The 19,867-nt window shown below is 41.2% G+C and overlaps 2 protein-coding genes across 5 annotated transcripts in view; one reads left to right on the top strand and one right to left on the bottom strand.

The window, feature by feature from the left end:
• SF3B1 (splicing factor 3b subunit 1) overlaps window positions 1-19,867 on the bottom strand; it is a 426,274-nt gene that overhangs the window by 18,116 nt on the left and 388,291 nt on the right. For 2 of the 4 annotated variants that reach the window (XR_004777166.2, XM_050711541.1), the window contains exon 2: window positions 4,312-4,372. Coding sequence is in view for 3 of the 4 variants with exons in the window: in XM_050711541.1 (XP_050567498.1) it covers window positions 4,312-4,339 (28 nt within the window). In the remaining variant the exon portion in view is untranslated. Of the gene's footprint in view, window positions 1-4,311; window positions 4,378-19,867 lie in introns of all 4 variants that reach the window. The other 2 variants (XM_035572669.2, XM_050711542.1) reach the window with 2 other exon arrangements.
• On the top strand, window positions 8,102-18,163 carry COQ10B (coenzyme Q10B). Its single transcript, XM_035536764.2, has 5 exons — window positions 8,102-8,202; window positions 11,139-11,285; window positions 12,486-12,678; window positions 14,846-14,947; window positions 17,943-18,163. Exons 1-5 carry the CDS (start codon window positions 8,153-8,155, stop codon window positions 18,108-18,110), a joined length of 660 nt encoding a protein of 219 aa, XP_035392657.1. The 5' UTR covers window positions 8,102-8,152; the 3' UTR covers window positions 18,111-18,163.

Genomic DNA, 19,867 nt, shown 5'->3' with positions numbered 1-19,867 from the left:
ACTTCTTTGGTAAAAAAAAAAAAAAATAATAACAACAAGAATCATGCTTGAGCAGGAGGACTGGACTAGATTATCACAAATAAAATCCCTTCCAACCTCAATGATTCTGTTATTCACCCTTTCCCTATCTGAAGTAGCACTACCTCTTAAATTATTTTTTTTTTATATTGGCATATTTTCCTAAGTTATTTACTATTGTTGCTCATTTCCCTTTTCCAGTATGAATAAATTTCACAAGGTTTTTCCATTATGATATCTTGCAAAAGATGCTATACTAAAACATCTGCTAACAAACCTGGGAAAAAATACGGTAAGAACAATTTTTAAAATGAAATAAATGTAATATCATTCCTAACCCAAAATATTGAACCTCAGACCAGTAAACATAATTGAGGGATTTTTTTTATTTTTTTACTTATTGAAAGATGGCAGCGCAGAATTGCTTATTTTACAAGTAAACTGTCAACTCTGTAAACCTCAAGACGTGATGTAAAGGCTGGGTTCTTTTCTTCTCACAAATAGCGCTGGAGGGCAAATTACGCATCCTATATAAATGCGTGCTTTGTACAGAGGTAACTGAATGCACAGCTTTACTTGAAAAAAATCTTTAGCTACGAGTAAAAAGACAAGGATTAAGAGCCTGCAGGACTGGCAGATAGAAACACTGAGTTCACAACAGTAAACTTGGCAGAAAACCTGCAGTTCCTGCAGGGGTCTAACAGGAAAAGAAAGAAGCAGAAGTATTTTTCTAAAGTCCAAAGTGCCATGCACAGAAGATATGTAGAGTAGAATATGACAGCAGCTGGCAGGGAGAACCTTGCTCCAGCCACTTACAGGCTCCCAGCAAAGTTTTGCAGACACGCAGCACACAGTAACCTTAACAGTCACCTGTGTTACAGAAACCCACGGTACCTGCCAAGCCCAGAACTCCTGAGAGGCTGGAGCCTGACAAAAGCCCTACACTGCTGGCCAGGACCACCTGCTGAATCCTGCCCATACTTACATTCAACTCCTCATAAAATCTCACATGCCACAGGGAATTCCAGGTAGTCCAGGACGGAGACATGTTGCTCCCAAGTACGTTACATTTCTGGAGGAATACCAGAAGAAACTACTAATGCTGAATTAGGGATCCCAGGCTTGCTAACAGATGTCTCTCCTCATCCTCAGAGGCATACCACACATATTCTGTTAACCAATGTCACCTAAGCATTACATTTTTGTGAAGTTGTCTTATTACATGATTATGGAACTGAAACAACTCGAAGGAATACTTTTCTCACAGGTTTGTGAGGTGTTCCTGGCTGGTTGTTTCTTCCAAAGGACATACCAAATTCCTGGTTCTGTCTGCAGTAATGCAGCACTGGGGTGAAAGGGACTACCTGAACGACACTGCAAGCACCAAATGCTCTTAGGCTACCATGGCATTCTTACTTCTAAAAAGCAGTTACTGGAACAACATGCTGCCTCTTCAGCAGTGTATGAAGGCCTGATTGCACAGCCATAGCTCTAACACGACTTCTTGCCTAAAATCCTCTTCCTTGTCCATCCACTGAATCAGCCTGAGCATATAGCTCAGCCACCTAAAGTGCCAATAAATACCCTGCTGCACAAGGTGGGCCACGGAGATTTGCCTGAGGGCTCTAGACATCTGCAGAGGTTGTTACAACAGCTGTGGGAGTTCCAGGACAAAGGGACGTAACACAAAAATGTTGTCCTACTAATGGTTCTTACCAACAGCTTATAGACTAATGCCATGTGCTCTTATAATAATTGTATTACTATTTTGAGTAACAATATAATAAGTAGCTATTATTTACTGAAGAGGGTACAGATCTGATTTTTTATTGGCCCCCTTTAAATTACAATAACTACAACTGTTTACACCCAAGGAACCTTCTTTTCTTCTTACATCAAAACCTGCTGGGTTATGTATACCATAAAAACGTCTGCATAGTGCCTGCAGGATTAGAGCCACCATCGTTTGGAGCCACCATCGTTTTCAATTAACTCAGTGAAGGCTATAAATGCTACTCTCTCCTTGAAGAGAGCACCCATTCAGTGGGCCCCAAGCTCCCCTTAACCAGGTCTAAAGGTCTGCAGACAGGAGTACCTGATAGCAAGTTTAGAAAGCATCAAGTATTTGGCTGGAAAAAGCCTATTTAGATTCCTTGATCTAACCGTCATTTTCTTGGAAAACCTCACACCCTATTTACCAAAGCACATAAATACAAAGAAAACAAAGAATAATGAAAAAGCTAAAAGTAACACTGTATAAAGCAAAGTACTTGTTTGATGATTTAATTAACCAGGACCAAAACAGAGACATCACTTCAGCCAAAAGACAGAGAAACAGTAAAGGGAGTGGGATTACAAAAAAGATAATATCCTACTGATCCTCTTCCGTATTTCATTATTTTCATATTAATATATTTTGGTATTTTAAAAGAAGCAACTTTAACATGTGCCATTGATTTCAAAAGTATCATAAACGTTGAATATTACTCAAAACAACATATTTGAATTAGAAGTCACGAAATACCTTGCTCACAGTCAGATCACAATAGCCTCTCTCAAAACATGTACTCCATTCCCATACAAGTATGGTCCACTTAAAACACGTTTGGAGTGCAAGACACTACTCAGCATGAAAAAAGAAAGAAGACACTGTGCCAAAGTAGTATTTTACAGTGTACACAGTTTCTCTCTTTTCATGCCTTATCATATTTTTGCACATTTAACTTGTCCTATGCAGTCTTATTTCTAGCTACCTTAAAATTTTCCTACCCGTTAAGGCTCTATGAGATGTTTGGAGGTTTGTTTTTTTTTTTCTTCTGTAAGCAAGAAAAAAAGATGCAAATGAAAACTTACTGTTGACAGCATTCAAAACTCAAGTATTTACTAAGACGTTCTAAGTAGCCAATTAAAACTACTTTTCAGCCTAACAAAACGAGGAGTCCACTTTAAGCTATGCAGCTGAAACAATCTGAAACTGTTTAAGATCTCTTTAAAGTTGTCTTAAATCAATCAACAAGTATTTAACAAGGAGCACAAAGATGTGAAAAATCTGCTAAAACAATTCAGTAACATGCAACTCTTTATCTGGAAAATCAGTCTGGAACTGAAAAAGGAAAGAGGTCAGAACTCAGAAGAAAAAATAACCAAGCTGTTCAACTAGTATTTCTGCATTGGGAAAAAATATCGCTATATGATCATTACCAGTTCTACTTTCTTTTTTTAACTGCATACAAAAAAAATCCTTAAAACGTGTTCTAATGCAACACTAACTTGTTAGCATGTGCAACTGGAAGTGTGTAAATATTTTCATTCGGTTCAACTGACCACAGTTTGCTTCATTCTACAAGTAATTTCAAAAAATAAATTATATTATTATTAAAAGCTCTTTAGCTAATAGGAGAGACAGAACACTGTGATTGGTAATACTTGGGTAGTATCTTGTAGAAACCTCATGCATGTTATAGCATATAAACAAAAGACTAGAAATTCTAAAAAAAGCATCCTGGAATGCTAAAAAGAAACAACTTTGCTTAATCTTAAAAATGCGAAAGCAAGTACTTAAGCATTTCCTTATCCGTGAACTCTTATCAGGTGTGCAGTGCTAAAGACTGTATTAACCTGGCTTCCACAGGAGATCATACCTCTCCGTTAGGAAAATTTTTTTTAATGCCGAACTTAGCGCCACCAAAGGCACTGACTAGCTAGGCACCCTGCCCACTCTCACACCGCACAGCCCATGGCCAAAGGTGGGTTTTGGTTAGGGAATTAAGGCCGTGAAGTCACAGAAAACATGTCACGTGACCTAACCTTCACAGAAACATGAGAAAAAAAAAAAAAGGTACAAAAGCAAGGGCAGAGAAACAGCACAATTCCGAGAACTGTTTTTGCTTGCTCTAACATATATAAGCGCAGGACAAGTAGGCTGCCCCACAACAAGGCTCCGATTCATGTAAGGAGCTGCCCACAGCGGCGAGGACAGGCACGCAGCCCGCCAGAGGACGGCCGATCCCCCCAGCTGCTCGCTCCCCTCGAGGGGCACTCCCCTCACGGCAGCAGGGCGCCGCCGGGCAGGCTCCCCCGGGGCGGGGCGCGCGGCGGGCCTGGACGGCAGCGGCCCTGGGGAGCGGGAGGCGCCGCCATTACGCGCAGGGCCCGGCCGCCGCAGGGGGAGCCCGCCCGGCCGCTCCCCGGCCCCGGAGCGGCGCCGGCCACGGCTTAGCGGCAAGGAGAAGCGCGCTTCTGAGGCGGGGACGAGGAGAAAGGCGCCGCGGCGGCCCCCCAAGGACTTTTTACCTTCGTGGGTCTTGGCGATCTTCGCCATTTTGTGCAGCGCCAACAACGCCGAGGCGGAACTGGGCCGGCCTCGCCACTTCCGTTCCGGGGAGGAAGAAGGAGTGCGCAGGCGCGGCAGCCGGCCGGGCCGCGGCCCACAGGGCGGTAGTGCCTTGCGCGTGCGCAGTGGCGGCGGCGTGGAGCCGCCAGCCCGGCGGTTGGCGGGGCCGTGGGCCTGAGCCTGAGTCCCGCCTATCTCGTGACGGACAGTCCCGCCGGCCAATGAGGGCGCGGCGGGGAGGTGGTGGCAACGGGCAGGGACGGGGGCGCTGAGGGGGAAAGTAAGCGGGAGGTGGCAGTGCAGCTGCGGGGTGGTAGCAGCCCGCAGGCAGCTTCTGCATCTCGCTTGGGAAACTAGTTCTGTTCCCAGACCTTATTCTGATGTGACATACACATATCCCAAGAGCGGGGTTCCTCTGCTCACACCTAAACGCCCCGGTGTTGTGACAGCTCGTCGTTTGTTCTCATTTGTTCTCCCTGCGTTTAGCAGCAGTGAGCAAAAGCTGAGGTAAAACACCAAGGCCGACCACAAAACGTAAGCTCAAAGTCTGTCATTGCTTAAGCACACAATACACTAATACTTCATAACATGCAGTGTAACATGTCATTTTGTATAAACTATTCACTATCACGCAGTTGTACTGTACGACTGCCAAGTTTCTAATCTACTCAACAGCCTCTGCTACGAGGAAAGTGAAACAACTTTTTAGCCAACTTGAGAACATCCGATAAGGTAAAACTTAACTTATTTGTGAAAACGGAGGTAAATGTGTGACACTAAAACTCAGTACTCACAAATCATTCCCATTATTAAACTTCACAGCTTTTTGAAGATTCTCCTAGATAAAGACACGGTTGCGTGTGTGAACACGTGTGTAAAGATCAGTTGATTTTATGTCTGTCTGTCTTTGCTTTGTAGTGCTTAGTTTGTAGAACAATTCAGTGTTTGTAATATTTTATGTAACTACGTGTATTCAAATGTTCCTGGGACCTGCATGTGGAGGTGCAGAGGGTCTTCCCTTTGTGCTATCAAGCTCGCACTCTGCATTCCTAGAAAGATGCACTCATGGGCCACAAAAGGAGATATTTACTGGGCTGCCTAGAGACATGTGAGTGTAAGGTTGACGCAGACAGTAACTCCCTACTGCAAGAATTTAATGCACGTAACTATTTTAAGTAACTGTCACATGCTCGGGTTCACCATGAAGATCAATTTGCAGCAACTTGCTCTGGTTTCTTCAGCCTGAGTTCCAACATAAGTTATGGTCAGCAGGATTGCATTCTCTCTGTTTTTAAACGGAACTGAGCTCAGGGATTGCAATCCCAAGGTACACTTTAAAATATTAATTTTGGATATGCCATTTCCCACACAGAAGGGAGTTCTGTGTTACAAGAGTGAACAGGAATTGTGTTGTGATGAAACGCTGTAAAGTGAAATGAGAAAACTGCTTTTTTTTTTTTTTGCTTTTTTTTTTCTCCCTCACAAATTCTGCCCGGGGTTCTTTAATTCGTGTCTGCCTGTCAAAGCCCTGAATCCCAATATATCTTTGCTTCCGGAACAGTATCTCTATTACATGGCTTCCACAAGATTTGATCAGGGTAACTTAGTGGTTTACCCTTCCCATTTTGACCACTGAAGTTCCGTTCCTCTTTCCCCACATGCACATGTCTTCATGGAGATTACTGTGTAGATTGGAAAAAGATTGGATTTAAGAGCCCAGATGCTTTTCAGATTCAGGCTTGTATCCAAGGTACAGGCCTGTGCAGTCTTGCTTTATGTAACAGATTCAGGTCCAATTTCACGGCTAGCCTAAGCTATCACTAGCTGGCACTGTTGCCAAAAGAAGTATCCAGCCACATGGCCCGTACTTGATTTACCCATTCTATTGTGCGAGTAGAAGTTTCTGGCACTGGTTCACTCAAAGCATCCATGCCTCTAGCTACTCCCTTCTGCTGATCTTCCCAAAAGAACTTATTATTTCTCCCGTGTGGAATGCTATAAAGAATTGCACAGTGAACTGACATTATGCAAAAAGCCGCAAAACTAGTTTAAACTCTGTCTTTTGATTGCCCCCAGATCTGTACTCAGCTTCAAGTGCCGTGGACTGTTTTCTGACATTTATGTGTCTATTAAAGATTAGGGCAAAACTTCTAAAGCGAAAGAGTAGAAACATTTAACAGAAGAAGGTATCTTTCAGCACCAGAGAAACTGAATTCAAGTTTCTCATGTAGTATGAGTGAGGAAAAAGTATCATGAACTTAAATCTCTTCCAGATCTAGTTTTGCTTTTGATGTCAAGTGTGCTGAGTGTCAGCACAGCACTCCAGGGCCAGCAGGGAGAGGGTGACTGGGGAAGGTTGTGCCAGCTGGTGGCCAGCTGAGGGTGGCATCTAACTGTTTTATACAGAAATTTTGTTGTGGTCATATGCGATGGCTCTTTCTGATGTATCAGAAGTGTTTTACATCCCTCTGGTGTAAATATTAATTTGAGCCACTCTTCCTATCAGAGTTAGTAAATGCAGATCTCTGCAAACAGCAGACACCAAGGAAGTTGTAAGGACTATTTCCGAGACAGACAAATTGGATAAGAAAACAAAACAAAACAGAGTGCCCTCAGGTATCATCTTGTACTTCAGTGCTTTATCCTTCAGTTACTCTAAACGCTAGAAGGCATCAACTCTCAGTGAGGTAATTCCTGATCCAGAGAAACAAGCTGGAACAACTACATAGATGGGCACACTCCCATGGCAAGCAGGAACCAGCAAGAAAGAGCAGCTCTGATGGAAGTTACGAAACATGCAGATGAAGTTAGCAACAGGAATTTGAAGTGGGGGCACAGGCTGAGGCTGTTTCGCATTTCTGGTGGGGTTGGTTTTCTCCCACGCTGTAGAACCCAGGTTTTTAAATGTTTCTGGTTTTCATCAAGCTCAGAATGAAAAGCACACTACAGGACAGCTTATCTGAAAAACACCATGCCCTGATGGGATAAAGAGCTGCTCCAATTAGTTTCAATTATTCAAATTGCTGATGTTCTGTTTAATAATTAATGTTTTTAACTAATGACAAGACACTGAGATAAGGAAAACTTTTCTGAAGAGAACATAGAACTGGACTTACTCATTTTCTAGAAATAATTTCATTTCAGTTCGTTCGGCTACTTTAACTAAAACTGTTTGAATTTCCATCAACTATAAAACTAGGGTTGCGTTTGAGTTCAGGGGACAGTTCAGAGACTTCATTAACACCACAGTCAGGCTGTTTACTGCCTAGCAGTGCACTGCTGTCACATGTTCGAGGTAAGGATATCTAAATATTATGGAGCGTGACTGTCCTCACTCAGTTCGTGGTTCCCAGCCAAGAGCTAGAGCAGCCTGCCTGTAACTAAACAAAGACCTGCAGCTTTACGGAAGGAGGCCTTGCGGGCTCGAACAACTTGTGCCATACAACTTGTGGGATACACCATGAAGCGCAGGATACGTAACACGTAACAGCTGTAGGACAGTTCACCTTGCCGAGAACTCCCTCCAGCAGAGCTGTAAGAACGCGTAACGGGGCGATGGAGGCCGAGTCGCTGTGTAGCAGAACCGTTCGGGGCTGGTCCAGACTGTTACGGACCATCAGCGACCGTTACACGCCCCGCGCGCCACAGCCCCGGGACGGCCGCGCGCCGCCGGGCCAATGAGCTCGGGCACCTCCCTCCCGCCCCCGCCGCGCCCGTCACGTGCCCGTCCCCGCCCCCGCCCCCCCCCCCCCCGCGGCCCCCAGGCGGCTCCGGGCCGGTCGGTGGCGGCGGGGCCCGGCGATGGCGCGCAGCGGGCGGGTGCTGGCCGCGGGGCTCGGCGCCACCGGCAGGTACGGGGCGAGGCGGGGGGGCTGGGGGCCCTCGAGCTTCCAGCCGGCTGAGCGAAGCGGGAGGCGCGTTCCGCCCGGGTGCCGCAGCGGGAGCCCGGCTCCTATTAGGTCCGAGGCCGGCACCGCCCCGGAGAGGAGCCGGGCTGAGAGCGGCAGGGGCGGGCGGGTGTCAGGATGGGTCTCAACGGGCAGCACCGGGATCCCCCCGCCTCCCTGCCAGGGCTGCCCCCGCGGCTTTAGAGCGCTAGGGGTCTCACCGCCGGCCTCGGAAACAGGGAAAATGCAGAAAAATTGACACTGGGTCGCGATGTCGAAATGCAAGCAGGCATCCGACGTAATTCTTACTCTGCAGCGCTGTGCTCTATCGTCTCACTTGGACTGTATTAATTTAAACACGAGGGACACGCATTAAGTCTTTGAGATGTAATTGCAGCACTAAAATAGTTCAATCCTGTAAACTAGAATCATTGCTTTAAAAGTAATTTTTTAGAGATGATGCGGTTCCAAACTAAGGGCAAAATCCATCACTATGAACAGCATCCAGGGTAAAGAAACTTCCTGAGCAGCAGGCTGCAAACTAGTTTTGAGAATGTGTCTAGTGTGAGGTAAAAGAATCCTGGTGGCTGGTTTTAACCCCGCACACACCGGATCGGAAATGTTGCTGGACTATTTGTAGCCCTGCAGCGTGGTGTGCTTTCACGTGTCGCACTGCCACCAGTGTAGAGTTTATACCTGTTGTCACCTTGGCGGACCCCTCACTGTGCTGAGCAGCAGGCTTCAAGGACCGAGCTGGTAAATTAGTCTCCTGTGTTCAGGCTTGTTCAGGCTGAGATGCTCACGAGGACACTTGCTGGCAAAGCTCATTTTTTGGGACTCGAACAGCTGTCCACAAAGAATGTGAATAAGATCAGCTCTCATCTCACTGACCATTAACCAGCAATCTGATAACACCAGCTTCGTGGAAGGAACAGTTGGGATAGCAGTAAGCCCAACTACATGGGTGTGCTCTGACCGCTGATTTCAGTCTTTTTATAATTAGGAGTTGGAGATTCCTTTTTTCAAAATATTTTAGTCTTTGGAAATGTAACTATTAAAAATAATCACCACATAGAGATCATGTATACCACACAACAGTAAATGCTTCCTTTTCAGGTTGTGTAAGTCGGGTGATACTGTGATGTTTAGAGAGTATGTTATGAGAGTATGTTAGTATGTTTAGAGAGAAAGCAGCAAGGGACAGGAATTGAATGATGCCAGTAAGAGCAGTATGAGTGGCACTGACTGTGTTACCCTCAGAGTATAATAAAGGAGTGGTAGGCATTTCTGCATTTAAGTACTTACGTAAGTAAGCTTTTCTCCTGAGGCCTTCACCAGGTTCACAAAAACATGCGTGACAGTCCACCGAAGTCTCTGCTTTTGTGGTTTCTGGAGAGGTATGCTTTCCTGAACTGGGACCAGGCCCAGCACATTCTTGTAGCATCTGTTTCTCTTCAAATAAAATCTAGAGAGAGACCAAGTCCCACCAGCTCTATTAACACTATAACCTCTCTTAACCTTCCCTTCCTTGAATGGCAGTGTAACTGCGAAAAGGACTTGATCTTAGAGCAATAACAAAGTACTCGTGGAGATTGTTTTTCAGCCCTGCACTTAAACGTGTATACATAAAACTGCCTGAAGCAGTGTGCTGGCATAGCATTACAGTAAGAACAAACCAACAGAAGAGTCCCGACAACTAGTTAGGACAGTGCACTTATAGGTAGCCACAGATGGAGAAAATAATTTAGCTCTCCAGAACGAGGTCTGGTCCAAAGTTCTGAACTCTTTCTATGAATCAGGTTGAGGCAGCTACAAGGTTACTGGCAGGCATCCAGCGTTCCTGTCAAAGCCATGGTTTTCCTTAACAGTCCTGTCCGGTCCAAGTGGAAAAAAACAGACTCTGTCCATATCCTTTGAGATACAATTCCAAATGTTTGCAGAGCTTGCTGTAGAAAGACTTATCAGAATTTGCTGTGCTAGTTTGGTGGCCAGGAAAAAACGGCATCTATCTGTTAGCTGTGTTTAAATAAAATAATAACAAGCAAGCCTTACACCAAGTGGGAAGGTTGGTTCCATTTTTGACCGTGTAAATCCAGAAGTGCAGTCCTGATCGTTTAATTACTGACAGAAGATGGCCTAGGTTGCTTTTTAGCTTACATATGTAGAAGCGCTGACAGCAAATAGTGACCTTTTTAACTCCCCGGTGCCAGAAATCAGAACTTTTGAAGCAGCATTTTAGGCAAAATCAGTAATTCAGCATGAGTCCTATTAACCACAATGAATATTGTTTTAGATTTTAGTATAGGTTCAAAACCAGAAAACTGAGATGGAATCTTAGAACTACTAGCATTTCATAAAGCTAAACTGTTAAGTTTTATTTATGAAAACACTGCATCCATGGTTCTGTGTGATATTTTCAAAAGAAAGAAATGGGGATACAATGCAGTTTCTAAAAGGACTTTCAAAATGAAACTTTCCTTATAAGATCAGGAAGGCAGCAGAGGGATTACTGCAGAATTCTACTACATATCCTCAATTGTAGACTTTTCTACTTTTTTGCATGATTTTTCTGGTAAGAAAGCAAAATTAATTCTGCACACTAAGTGCATGAGTCCTGTACGTGAACTCAGGCTGCCACGAAGCCAGTGTTTAATGGGGGCCTTTGTATTTTACTCTGCCAGTTACTTTTCTCGTGACTGGGAGCTATTTTTAGTTTCTCTTAAAGGGGAAAAAAAAGACTTTTTAAAAAAAAGTTCGCAAACACTTATGAGCCTTTGTTTTTCCATCTAAATTGGATGTTTTCTGGAATGCTATACAACAGACTTTGCATCTCACCTTAATGTGTTGTGATCTATTTTGCTGATAAGAAAGGAGTCTAAAAGGCATTTTCAATGTTGCAGGCACTTGGCTTCCTGTGGTATTCTGATGACCAGAATTTCTTCTCTGCAAGTACCTGTAATGAGCCATGCCTTTTCAAGAAGTTTCTTCAACATTGCTGCACCACTAGTAAATAAAAGAAAAGAATATTCTGAAAGAAGAATTATAGGGTTTGTATAGAAAAGTGGAACAATACTTTATGCATTTACGGTTTTCATGTTTGCACTAAAAGTTCAAAGACTGAGCATCCCTGAAGGCACATGGTCCCTGAGACTGTGCCCAGGTGGAGAGTAGAAATGAGTTTTAACTTTCAAAATTTTTAGAGATCAGGCTGTCAAGTCAGAAATTGGGTATCAAAAATTTAGGAACCCCATACACCTGCTCCTTGGAAGGAAATAGCAGAAATAACCTTTTTATTTCATGACGAAACAAAAACAACCCTGAAAGGGAAGCATGCGTTATTTGTCTGGTGAAATGGGGATAAACCTAAAGGTGTGAAAACTCAATTTTCTCCCATTTCTCAAAAATACGTGCCAATGTTACACTTGCATTATGTTGTACTTCTCATTTGAGATTTGCTTCTTTCTTTAAAAGAAGGAAAATAATTAGTTGTGTGGTGAAGTACATGCATACAAAAACTCTTTGAAACCCAGTTTGCCTTAAAACTAGTGGAAAATTTCCCATTAATTTAATGAGTTTTGGATCTGCTCCCAGCCTCTAGTCCACAACAGTATGATTTGTTCATTAGGGTTAGTATTTTTTTCATGATGGTTAATATTCTTTTATGTGATAGTTCTTGAACTGCAACAGATTTCATTTAAAAGGGGCCTTTGTCCAATAATACTCACTGTTTTTCTCTTGAAAGTATTTTTTATTTTTTTGGGGGGTGAGGTCTAAGTAGTATTCTGTTTAAACCTTTGAAAACAGTCCCCTAGTTTTGTTACACCTTTTCTTGGTAGCTGTGAGGTATGGATTCTTTTGTTCTATGAAATATCTAAAATCTACCTAAATCAAGACACAGCTACAATGGAAAAACTACTTTTCCATTTGAAATCTAAGCATGCTTACCTAACATTCCTAATATTGCAGAAAGTAGCATACATCTGGTTCAATGTTCACTAACTTTACTGCTAGATGCTGTGTGGTGTTTTGCTTTTCTTGTGCGAAGACTTTTACCAGTTTATTACTTTTTTTTATTTGATCTTAATAGAGTTGCATTTTTAACTTCCAAAAATAGTGGTAGTGTTTTCAGGTGACTGCATGTTCACCATCAAAACTGCCTATGCCACTTGTAGTATCTTTGAACCTTATAATACTGAGTTCCTAGTTAAAACACCTTGTAACTGTAACATTTATATTTCTGCTTCCAGATATTCTATGCAGGAAATGTATGCAGTTGTTGCTGTTGTGGAAGATTACAAACTATTTGTGCCATGGTGTAAGAAGTCAGATATATTATCAAAGCGCTCTGGATACTGCAAAGCACAGCTAGAAATAGGATTCCCTCCTGTTGTAGAAAGGTATACATCAGTTGTTACCCTCGTGAGGCCGCATTTAGTTAAGGTAATTTATTTTTTATTTTTTTTAGCTGTATCTTTCCGTAACTTGTGTGTAAAAAATTAAATATTCCAGGAAGCTCTTTTGAAAACAAAATTAATGCTGGAATTGCTTCCTGTGGCTCAAAACTTGTTTTGCTTTTGTTTAAAGACTATAGGTTACCTGGTGTTAATTTCAATGTGCTTTTAAAACATAAGCTGCCAAATACGGGGAAAAATTGCCTTTTAATTGGCTTTTGCTGGAAAAAAAAAACAAGTAGCCATTAGTGAAGATATCTATTTGTTGTGTTTTTTTGTTTGTTTTAATTTTGTCCAAGCCTCTCTAAATGCAAAAATAATAGAGACTTAAAGGTTATCTCTTTGTAGCTTCTAGTGCCTTAGCAAAATGATGTCATTATTTTTCTTCTGACAATTCTAACCAGTTTATTTAAGAAGTTTATGCAGAGGATCTGCTGAAGAGCCTGTTATTCAGTATATTGATGCCATGATAGAACGGTAGATTTCAAGTCCATTTCTTAGAATTAATTTGTACAGCAATTGTATTTCTCCTTTCGTTTTTTTCAAGGGTAATAAAGGGAGAAATTTTAAATGAGGTCTGGATCTTCCAGCTGCTCGTTTACGTTACAGGTTCAAATCTGTTTGTTAGGAACAGCTCAGAACAGACTCATAAAAACTGCCTCTCCCCCTTCATGCAATTTTGACTATCTTTTGGAATAACTAGTCAAATTACAACAGCTGATTACCGGTCAAGATAATTGTTTGGGTATCCTATTACATTATTCTTTTCTAGGCTTCCATTAACAAGACACTGCATAAAACAGAAATGGGTTTCTTAAGTACAGGGGAGACATGAATTTGAAAGAATATGCAAAGTGCTTTTTTTCAAGGTACTTATTCATTTTGGAAAGAAAAAAAAATCTCTCCCATTATTAAGAAAGCTCAACAGTTACAATGGAAAAATCTGCATTTTACATGCTGCTCTCCCTTTCTACTCTTCCCTGACAAGACTTTTTATTTTGCACAGCTATCAGTTTGGCTTACCAATTCTTATTCACTCTAATTCTCTCAAAAGAAGAATTCTGGTCTCTGAAAAGACCATGAAAGTGGTGGGGAGAACACTTGAAGTTTCTTCTTCCTAGATTTATTAGCATTTTCTCTGTTGGGATTTTTTCTCCTGAACATATCATCTTCACATAACTGGAGGAACATTACCACAAGGAAATGAAATGACCGTGTGTTCGGACTATTTCACTGTCTTCAGAAATAACTCTGGGCAAAGGGAGCTTGCACAGTGGTTTTGTATAGTGGGCTGTTGGTGGTGACAAACTGAGCATGTGTTTGTTGCTTACAGCAGCAGCGCTTGAGCCCTAGAATATCAGGCTGGTAGCAGCAGCTCTTGCTGCTGAGAAGTGTCGAGTGAGTTTTGCTACTTATAAGGTTGGGAGCAAGGGGGACACACTGGCACTTTTCCCATTCTTCCTGCCCTTTTGGCAGCAATGAGAAAAGCAAGCCCAGCTCTTCAGGCCTGTCTGCTCTTCCCTCTACTCCTCCCCTTGCTGTTACAGAAGTAGGGAGGTATTGCATCCCTGCACTGGGCAGAGAAATGGTGGTATTTTTGTGCTGCTGATTTGTCTTTGACGTGGCTTAGCTTATCTGTGCTTTCAAACCACAAGCAAAAGCTATGTATGCTTGTGTCGACAGTAAGAACTGTAAAGAAAGTTTAAAAATAATTACAGCAATTCTCTTTAGTAACTCCAAGCCAATTGAGATGATGTATTTGAATGATTTTTCAAATATATGTATTTCAGTCTTTTTCTATTTAAAATATAGCCACACAAAAATAGTTGTATGTGCCAAAAGTGAAATGAATGAAAATAAGGACCCTGTTCTCAATTCTGGTAGATATCTTTAACATTATTACGGTATTCTATGCATCATACAAGAGATCTGTTTTATGTCTAAAACCAAAGATCCTTCCCGTAACTTGAAAGGGATTCAGCTACTTTGCTGTAAGTGACAGTGTGCAAATGGGATCCTTTGCTGGCTGCACTATAAAGAATAATTTTAACTATGCCGTGACCTTCACTGTCTAACAAAATGTGCACGCTTCAGTAATACTGATTTGTCTCATGTAAGAGCCCACCTGTAGCTTGACTTTTTAAACTTTCTTTTAGGCATCCTGCACAGATGGAAGACTATTTAATCACTTGGAAACAGTGTGGCGTTTCAGCCCAGGTATCCCTGGCTATCCAAGGACATGTACATTGGATTTTTCAGTAAGTATTCTAATTAAAACCACCACATGCTACAAATAGGGTGTATACACACACACAAACACTGCAAAAAGTTAGTTTTAGTTACTACTATCAAAAAGTGTTTTTTTTGCAGTAAGTTTTACAACATGAAAACTGCTACACAGCCATTGAGAGACCAGTCTTCTGTGAGGTGTCCACATATAACCGAACAGTGTAGGGACTGGTATCTCTCACCATACAATTCTCTACATACTAAGATAAGCAAATACAGAGAGAGAAATACTCAACATATTTGTGGACTTTGCTATTTTCTTTAATGACTTTACAACCTACGTGCTTTTGTTATCAGAAAGTAGGTGTTTTCCCATCCATCCTGTTTGGCCTGTAGTTTAATTTCCTGACTTCTAGATTTACTATTTAATGTATTTTACGTCTTACTCCTTCTTCTATAATACCACTGTACCAGCTTTTAGGAGAAATGCTGTCTCTCTACTCTGTGATGGGATATCACTGCAGTTCCAAAATACTGCATTTTAAACCCAGTATCTGGTTTAGTCTGTTATTCCTAGACAAGTTGCTTTCCTTACTGCGAGTTCTTGCTTTTCAATTTTTTCTTCCATCACTTATTTTTTCTTACACTGCATGGTGTTAAGGGTGTTGCGTTCAGCACTTAACTAATCTGGGGTTCAGAACAGGCTACAAAAGTACACAGAAATAGGTTGATCCTGATGTCTTCTGGGATACTGTGCTTTAGAAGTCATTTTTCTGTAGACAGAAAAAGAGCTTTTGGAATATTTGTAAACTGGCACAACTTCCTTGGGTTAATAACTCAAGTTATTGCTGTATTGCACTTCATACAGTTCAACAGTAAAAATGAATCTATAGGCACTTGAAAATACATTTCTGATGGGATTTACTGACTATGCTTACATGTTATTTGCTCGTGATATTTGATTTTTTTCCAGGCAAATCGTGACAGTTCCTGCTACTGACTAGTAAGACAGCTTTTTAGTCAAGCCATAAATCAGCTGAGAAAACTCAAATTAAGCAACTGTTTAAGCCCTATTAGCTAAATAGCAAGTTTATGAGGAAAATACTTTTTTTTTCCCCCCTACCAAAGCCATGTTTTGACACTTCAGGTTGAGAATTTCAGTTAAAGAGAGTCAAAACTGGACTTCAAAAGGACATTCTTGCTTTCTTGAGGAAACACTATTAATTCTTGATATCTCATTTACACCATTTTGAGGTAGCAGAAGCAAATATAGCCAGCTGAGCAGGGGGCAGGCTCACAACAGCACATACTTAAGGATTCTAACCCTTGCTCAATTTCAACTTGCTGCGTGACTTAGCTCTGGGCCTACGCAGATAGTAATGATAAACATTTCAAAACCAACTTCTCACAACACACTGCACAACTAAGTACTTGGGAGAGACAGGACTGATTTCGAGAATGGTAGTTCGCTTTAGAAAGTTACTTGAATTTTAGATGATGCTGGTTTCCTCAGCCTACTGCGTTACTGTTCTGCCAGACTGGTGGTACATTATATATACACTGAACTTTAATAAGACATTTAGTTTCAGTTGCATTTCGTCTCTTGAGTGATTTAACACACAGATTTAAGCACAACGTATTGCTATCTGCAAGCTTCATAAAAACATCTCAGGTTCTTACATAGTTACTGAACATGATGCAACATTTACGATCCCTGCTTTGCAGAGCTCAACATGTTATAAATGTCATCTCAGACTTTGAAAAGGCACATTAATTTTTACTGATGCTTGAGATCAAGCGCAAATGAAGCTACAGCTGGCTTACATTCCACATTAATTCTATACTACTATTCCAGCAATTAATATGCAATACTCGTAAACAATTTGAGATAACACACATTTGCTTCATTTGGCATTTCATCTGCTGATTTCTCAGGTATGATTTAAGTACTTAAATCTCAATCCAAAAGACATGCAGTAACAGGAATGATAGAAGGGCAGAAGAAATGCAAGCTGTTTCTTTTCCTGACAACTTCGTAATCATTTCTGGAAAACTGTAGAAGGCAAAACTAAATCCAATACCATAGCCTTAGGGTAATGTTCTTAAACTAGACCAAAGGCCAGTACAGCACAAAGTATATTTGAAGGCTATTTGACATAAAAGTGACCTTGCTGTTGTCATCAATTTTTCTTTTAGGGGGTGGAGAGAGAAAGCAAACTCCCTGTGCTCCTGCGCTGTTAAGTACTACAGTAGCTTCAGTGTAATTATTAAACTGAAGGATCCAGTAACTAAAAGGGAATGTACAAATCAGTTTGAGCACTGCAGTAGGAGGCCCAAGGACTTGGTACAGAGGACTTATCCGGGACGGTTGTATTCCAAAACTGACTGCCCATGTCAGGACAGCAAAGGTAGAGGGCAGGACATGTCTAGGAAGGAGACAGAGCAGACAAAAGCAAATTATAAGCTTCAGTCTGTAAATTAGCATTGTTTGAACATACTGTTAACTACGTCTACCTAGATGGAAAAACTAATTTAAAATGTTGTTACCTAATAGGCAACTATTTCAAGCTGCCTTTAAACCAGTCTTGGGTTTGCTTCATGTTACCTGTAAATCTGCTGCCTTGCTATGCAGGATTTTCTTCAAAATTTTGTCCCTCAAGGGAATTTTATGTGCAGAGTAACTTAGTTACTGTTGTTGGTTTGTAGTTTTTCACTACCCTAAATCTTTTACATATGTTTTGTGATGTGTCATTTAAGTAACATACAGTTGGTTTAGATAAATGGGAATGATTTCATAAGAGAATTGAACAAAATAATTCTTCTAATTGAAAAGAATAGGAAAACAGTCCTCTGAACAAAGAATAAGGCTTTTCTTTACATACACACTCACCTATTGTTCAGTTTTATCTGTTCTTTCTTCTGCAACCTACTTGCAGCTTAACTGAAGATTCTTTAATGAAGTTATCTCTAACAGCATTTTACTACAACAGTAAATACAAGACAAAATCTTCTCTGTTTTAACAGATTTCTTTTGAATTTCGTTCGCTTCTACACTCACAACTTGCTACGCTGTTTTTTGATGAAGTAGTCAAGCAGATGGTCACTGCCTTTGAAAGAAGAGCATCCAAACTCCATGGCCCAGAAACAAGCATACCTCGGGAGTTAATGCTTCATGAAGTTCATCAAATGTAATGGGGAAAATGTCAACAACCTCCATTATAAACTTGTTTGTACACTCTGTACAAGAGGTGGCATGCTTCTTTTTGGGGCATCTATTTCATATCTGAGCTTTATATGTAATTTTATGCTGTACAAAACACGCACATGTTCAGCTAGATCAATGTAGTCTATTCAAGCTGCTATCAAGTGCAATTCAAAGTGTTATCAGTAACAGACAATTGGCATCTACTGTAACACAAGATAACTCAGGCTGCTGTTTATTAACCTGCCAAACGGTTTCTGTAATCACAGCATAAGCTCTGCCTTATAAAACAAGCTAACATTTTTTCAGTGTTGTAATATATTAACTCAAGTTTAAGTTATTAGTAGCATGAATGTAACTTACCAGCATCACCTCAGTCAACTCTGGCCAAGTTAAGGGAGATTCTGACATTTTAGTCTTAGGGAGTAGAGTACAGTGTGTCCAACATCAACTAGCAGGTGCTTTTGATCCAAATCAGTGACAAGGATTAAGTCAGGAGTCTCCAACTACTTGAATTCTGACCAGCAACTGTTATAGAAAAAAAAAAGCAGCCTTAACGCTGAGTTTTCATAACAGGTACGTATAGTGCCAAGTACAGCAGTTTCAGCTATATCCAGTGGTTCTTAGCTGTCTGGGCTCCAGAAACTGTTGTATTTCTAGTACATTTGGCAGGCTGAATTTGCCTACCTGCCCCTGTTTCACTGTTAGGCATTGTATTGAGGTTATGCTAGATAAATCCCAGCTAATGCAAACATAGTTCCCAGTTCGAAACACAGTAAACAAATGTCACTTCAGTGAGAATGAGGGCATGGAGGCATCATCTTCTGTACCACATTGTTGTGGAAGGAGGGAAGGAGCTGTCCTCCACTTAGCACAGCATAAATACGTCCAAGGCCACTTGTCATTCAGTAATGCACAATATAGAGCTAAATCTTAGTTGTCTCCTTTCAGTACCTAACTTCCATTTAAGTATCAGTGCAGTGAGATGGTACCAGCTATCTTAAGCTGATTTCCAGTAGTTCTATTCCTTAGGTTAGTACTCTTTCCAGTCTCCAAAGAAACCTAAGTGAATAGGTTAGAATAAATTTAGTATCCTCGCTACGCACCTTCTTAAATTACAGAAGGTCATGACTGAATTAGGTGAAGCTTCAGGTGTATTTCATAGCTGAAGCCAGTCTGCTCTTCCGAAGCATCTGAATTCACATGGTTACTACAGAATAGGTGGCAATGTACTACATAACATAGTAAGTTTCAGGATATAGACTGCCCTGCAGCAGTCTCAGAGCATTTACACACTTTCCCAGAAAAAGCAATTAAAAATTCATACAGGATGTGTGAAAGATGGTTCTTAGTTGTAGACAGTTGAGGAAAGTCACAGCTGGATTAAGAGGTCAGTTTTAAAGCACCTAGGAAGTTGTAAAACAATTTTATGTACTGAGACAATGAAAGAAAAACATACATGAGTTTGGGAACACCATTACTTGGAAGTGTTTGCAAAATGGAGTTGGGAAGCAGAGAGAAAAGACGTTACACATTAGTGTTATTAGCTGTGTCAAGTCAGAAAACAGTAGGTGGCGTTCAAAGCTGACTTTAAGTATGAAACCACATCTACTGCTGACAATTTAAATATAAATCAGGAAGCTGGAAGACTGCAGGTGTCAAACCACAGAGATAACTACATAATATACCCAAGCAAAAGTAGTATTTAAGAAACTCAGAAGTCTTTCTTAGCTAAGACAACTTACCT

The sequence above is a fragment of the Cygnus atratus genome, chromosome 6 (genome assembly GCF_013377495.2).
Source record: "Cygnus atratus isolate AKBS03 ecotype Queensland, Australia chromosome 6, CAtr_DNAZoo_HiC_assembly, whole genome shotgun sequence".
NCBI classification, from domain to species: domain Eukaryota; kingdom Metazoa; phylum Chordata; class Aves; order Anseriformes; family Anatidae; genus Cygnus; species Cygnus atratus.
Note: the sequence above shows the minus strand (reverse complement) of the source record. Positions and strands in the feature narration are given on the sequence as shown.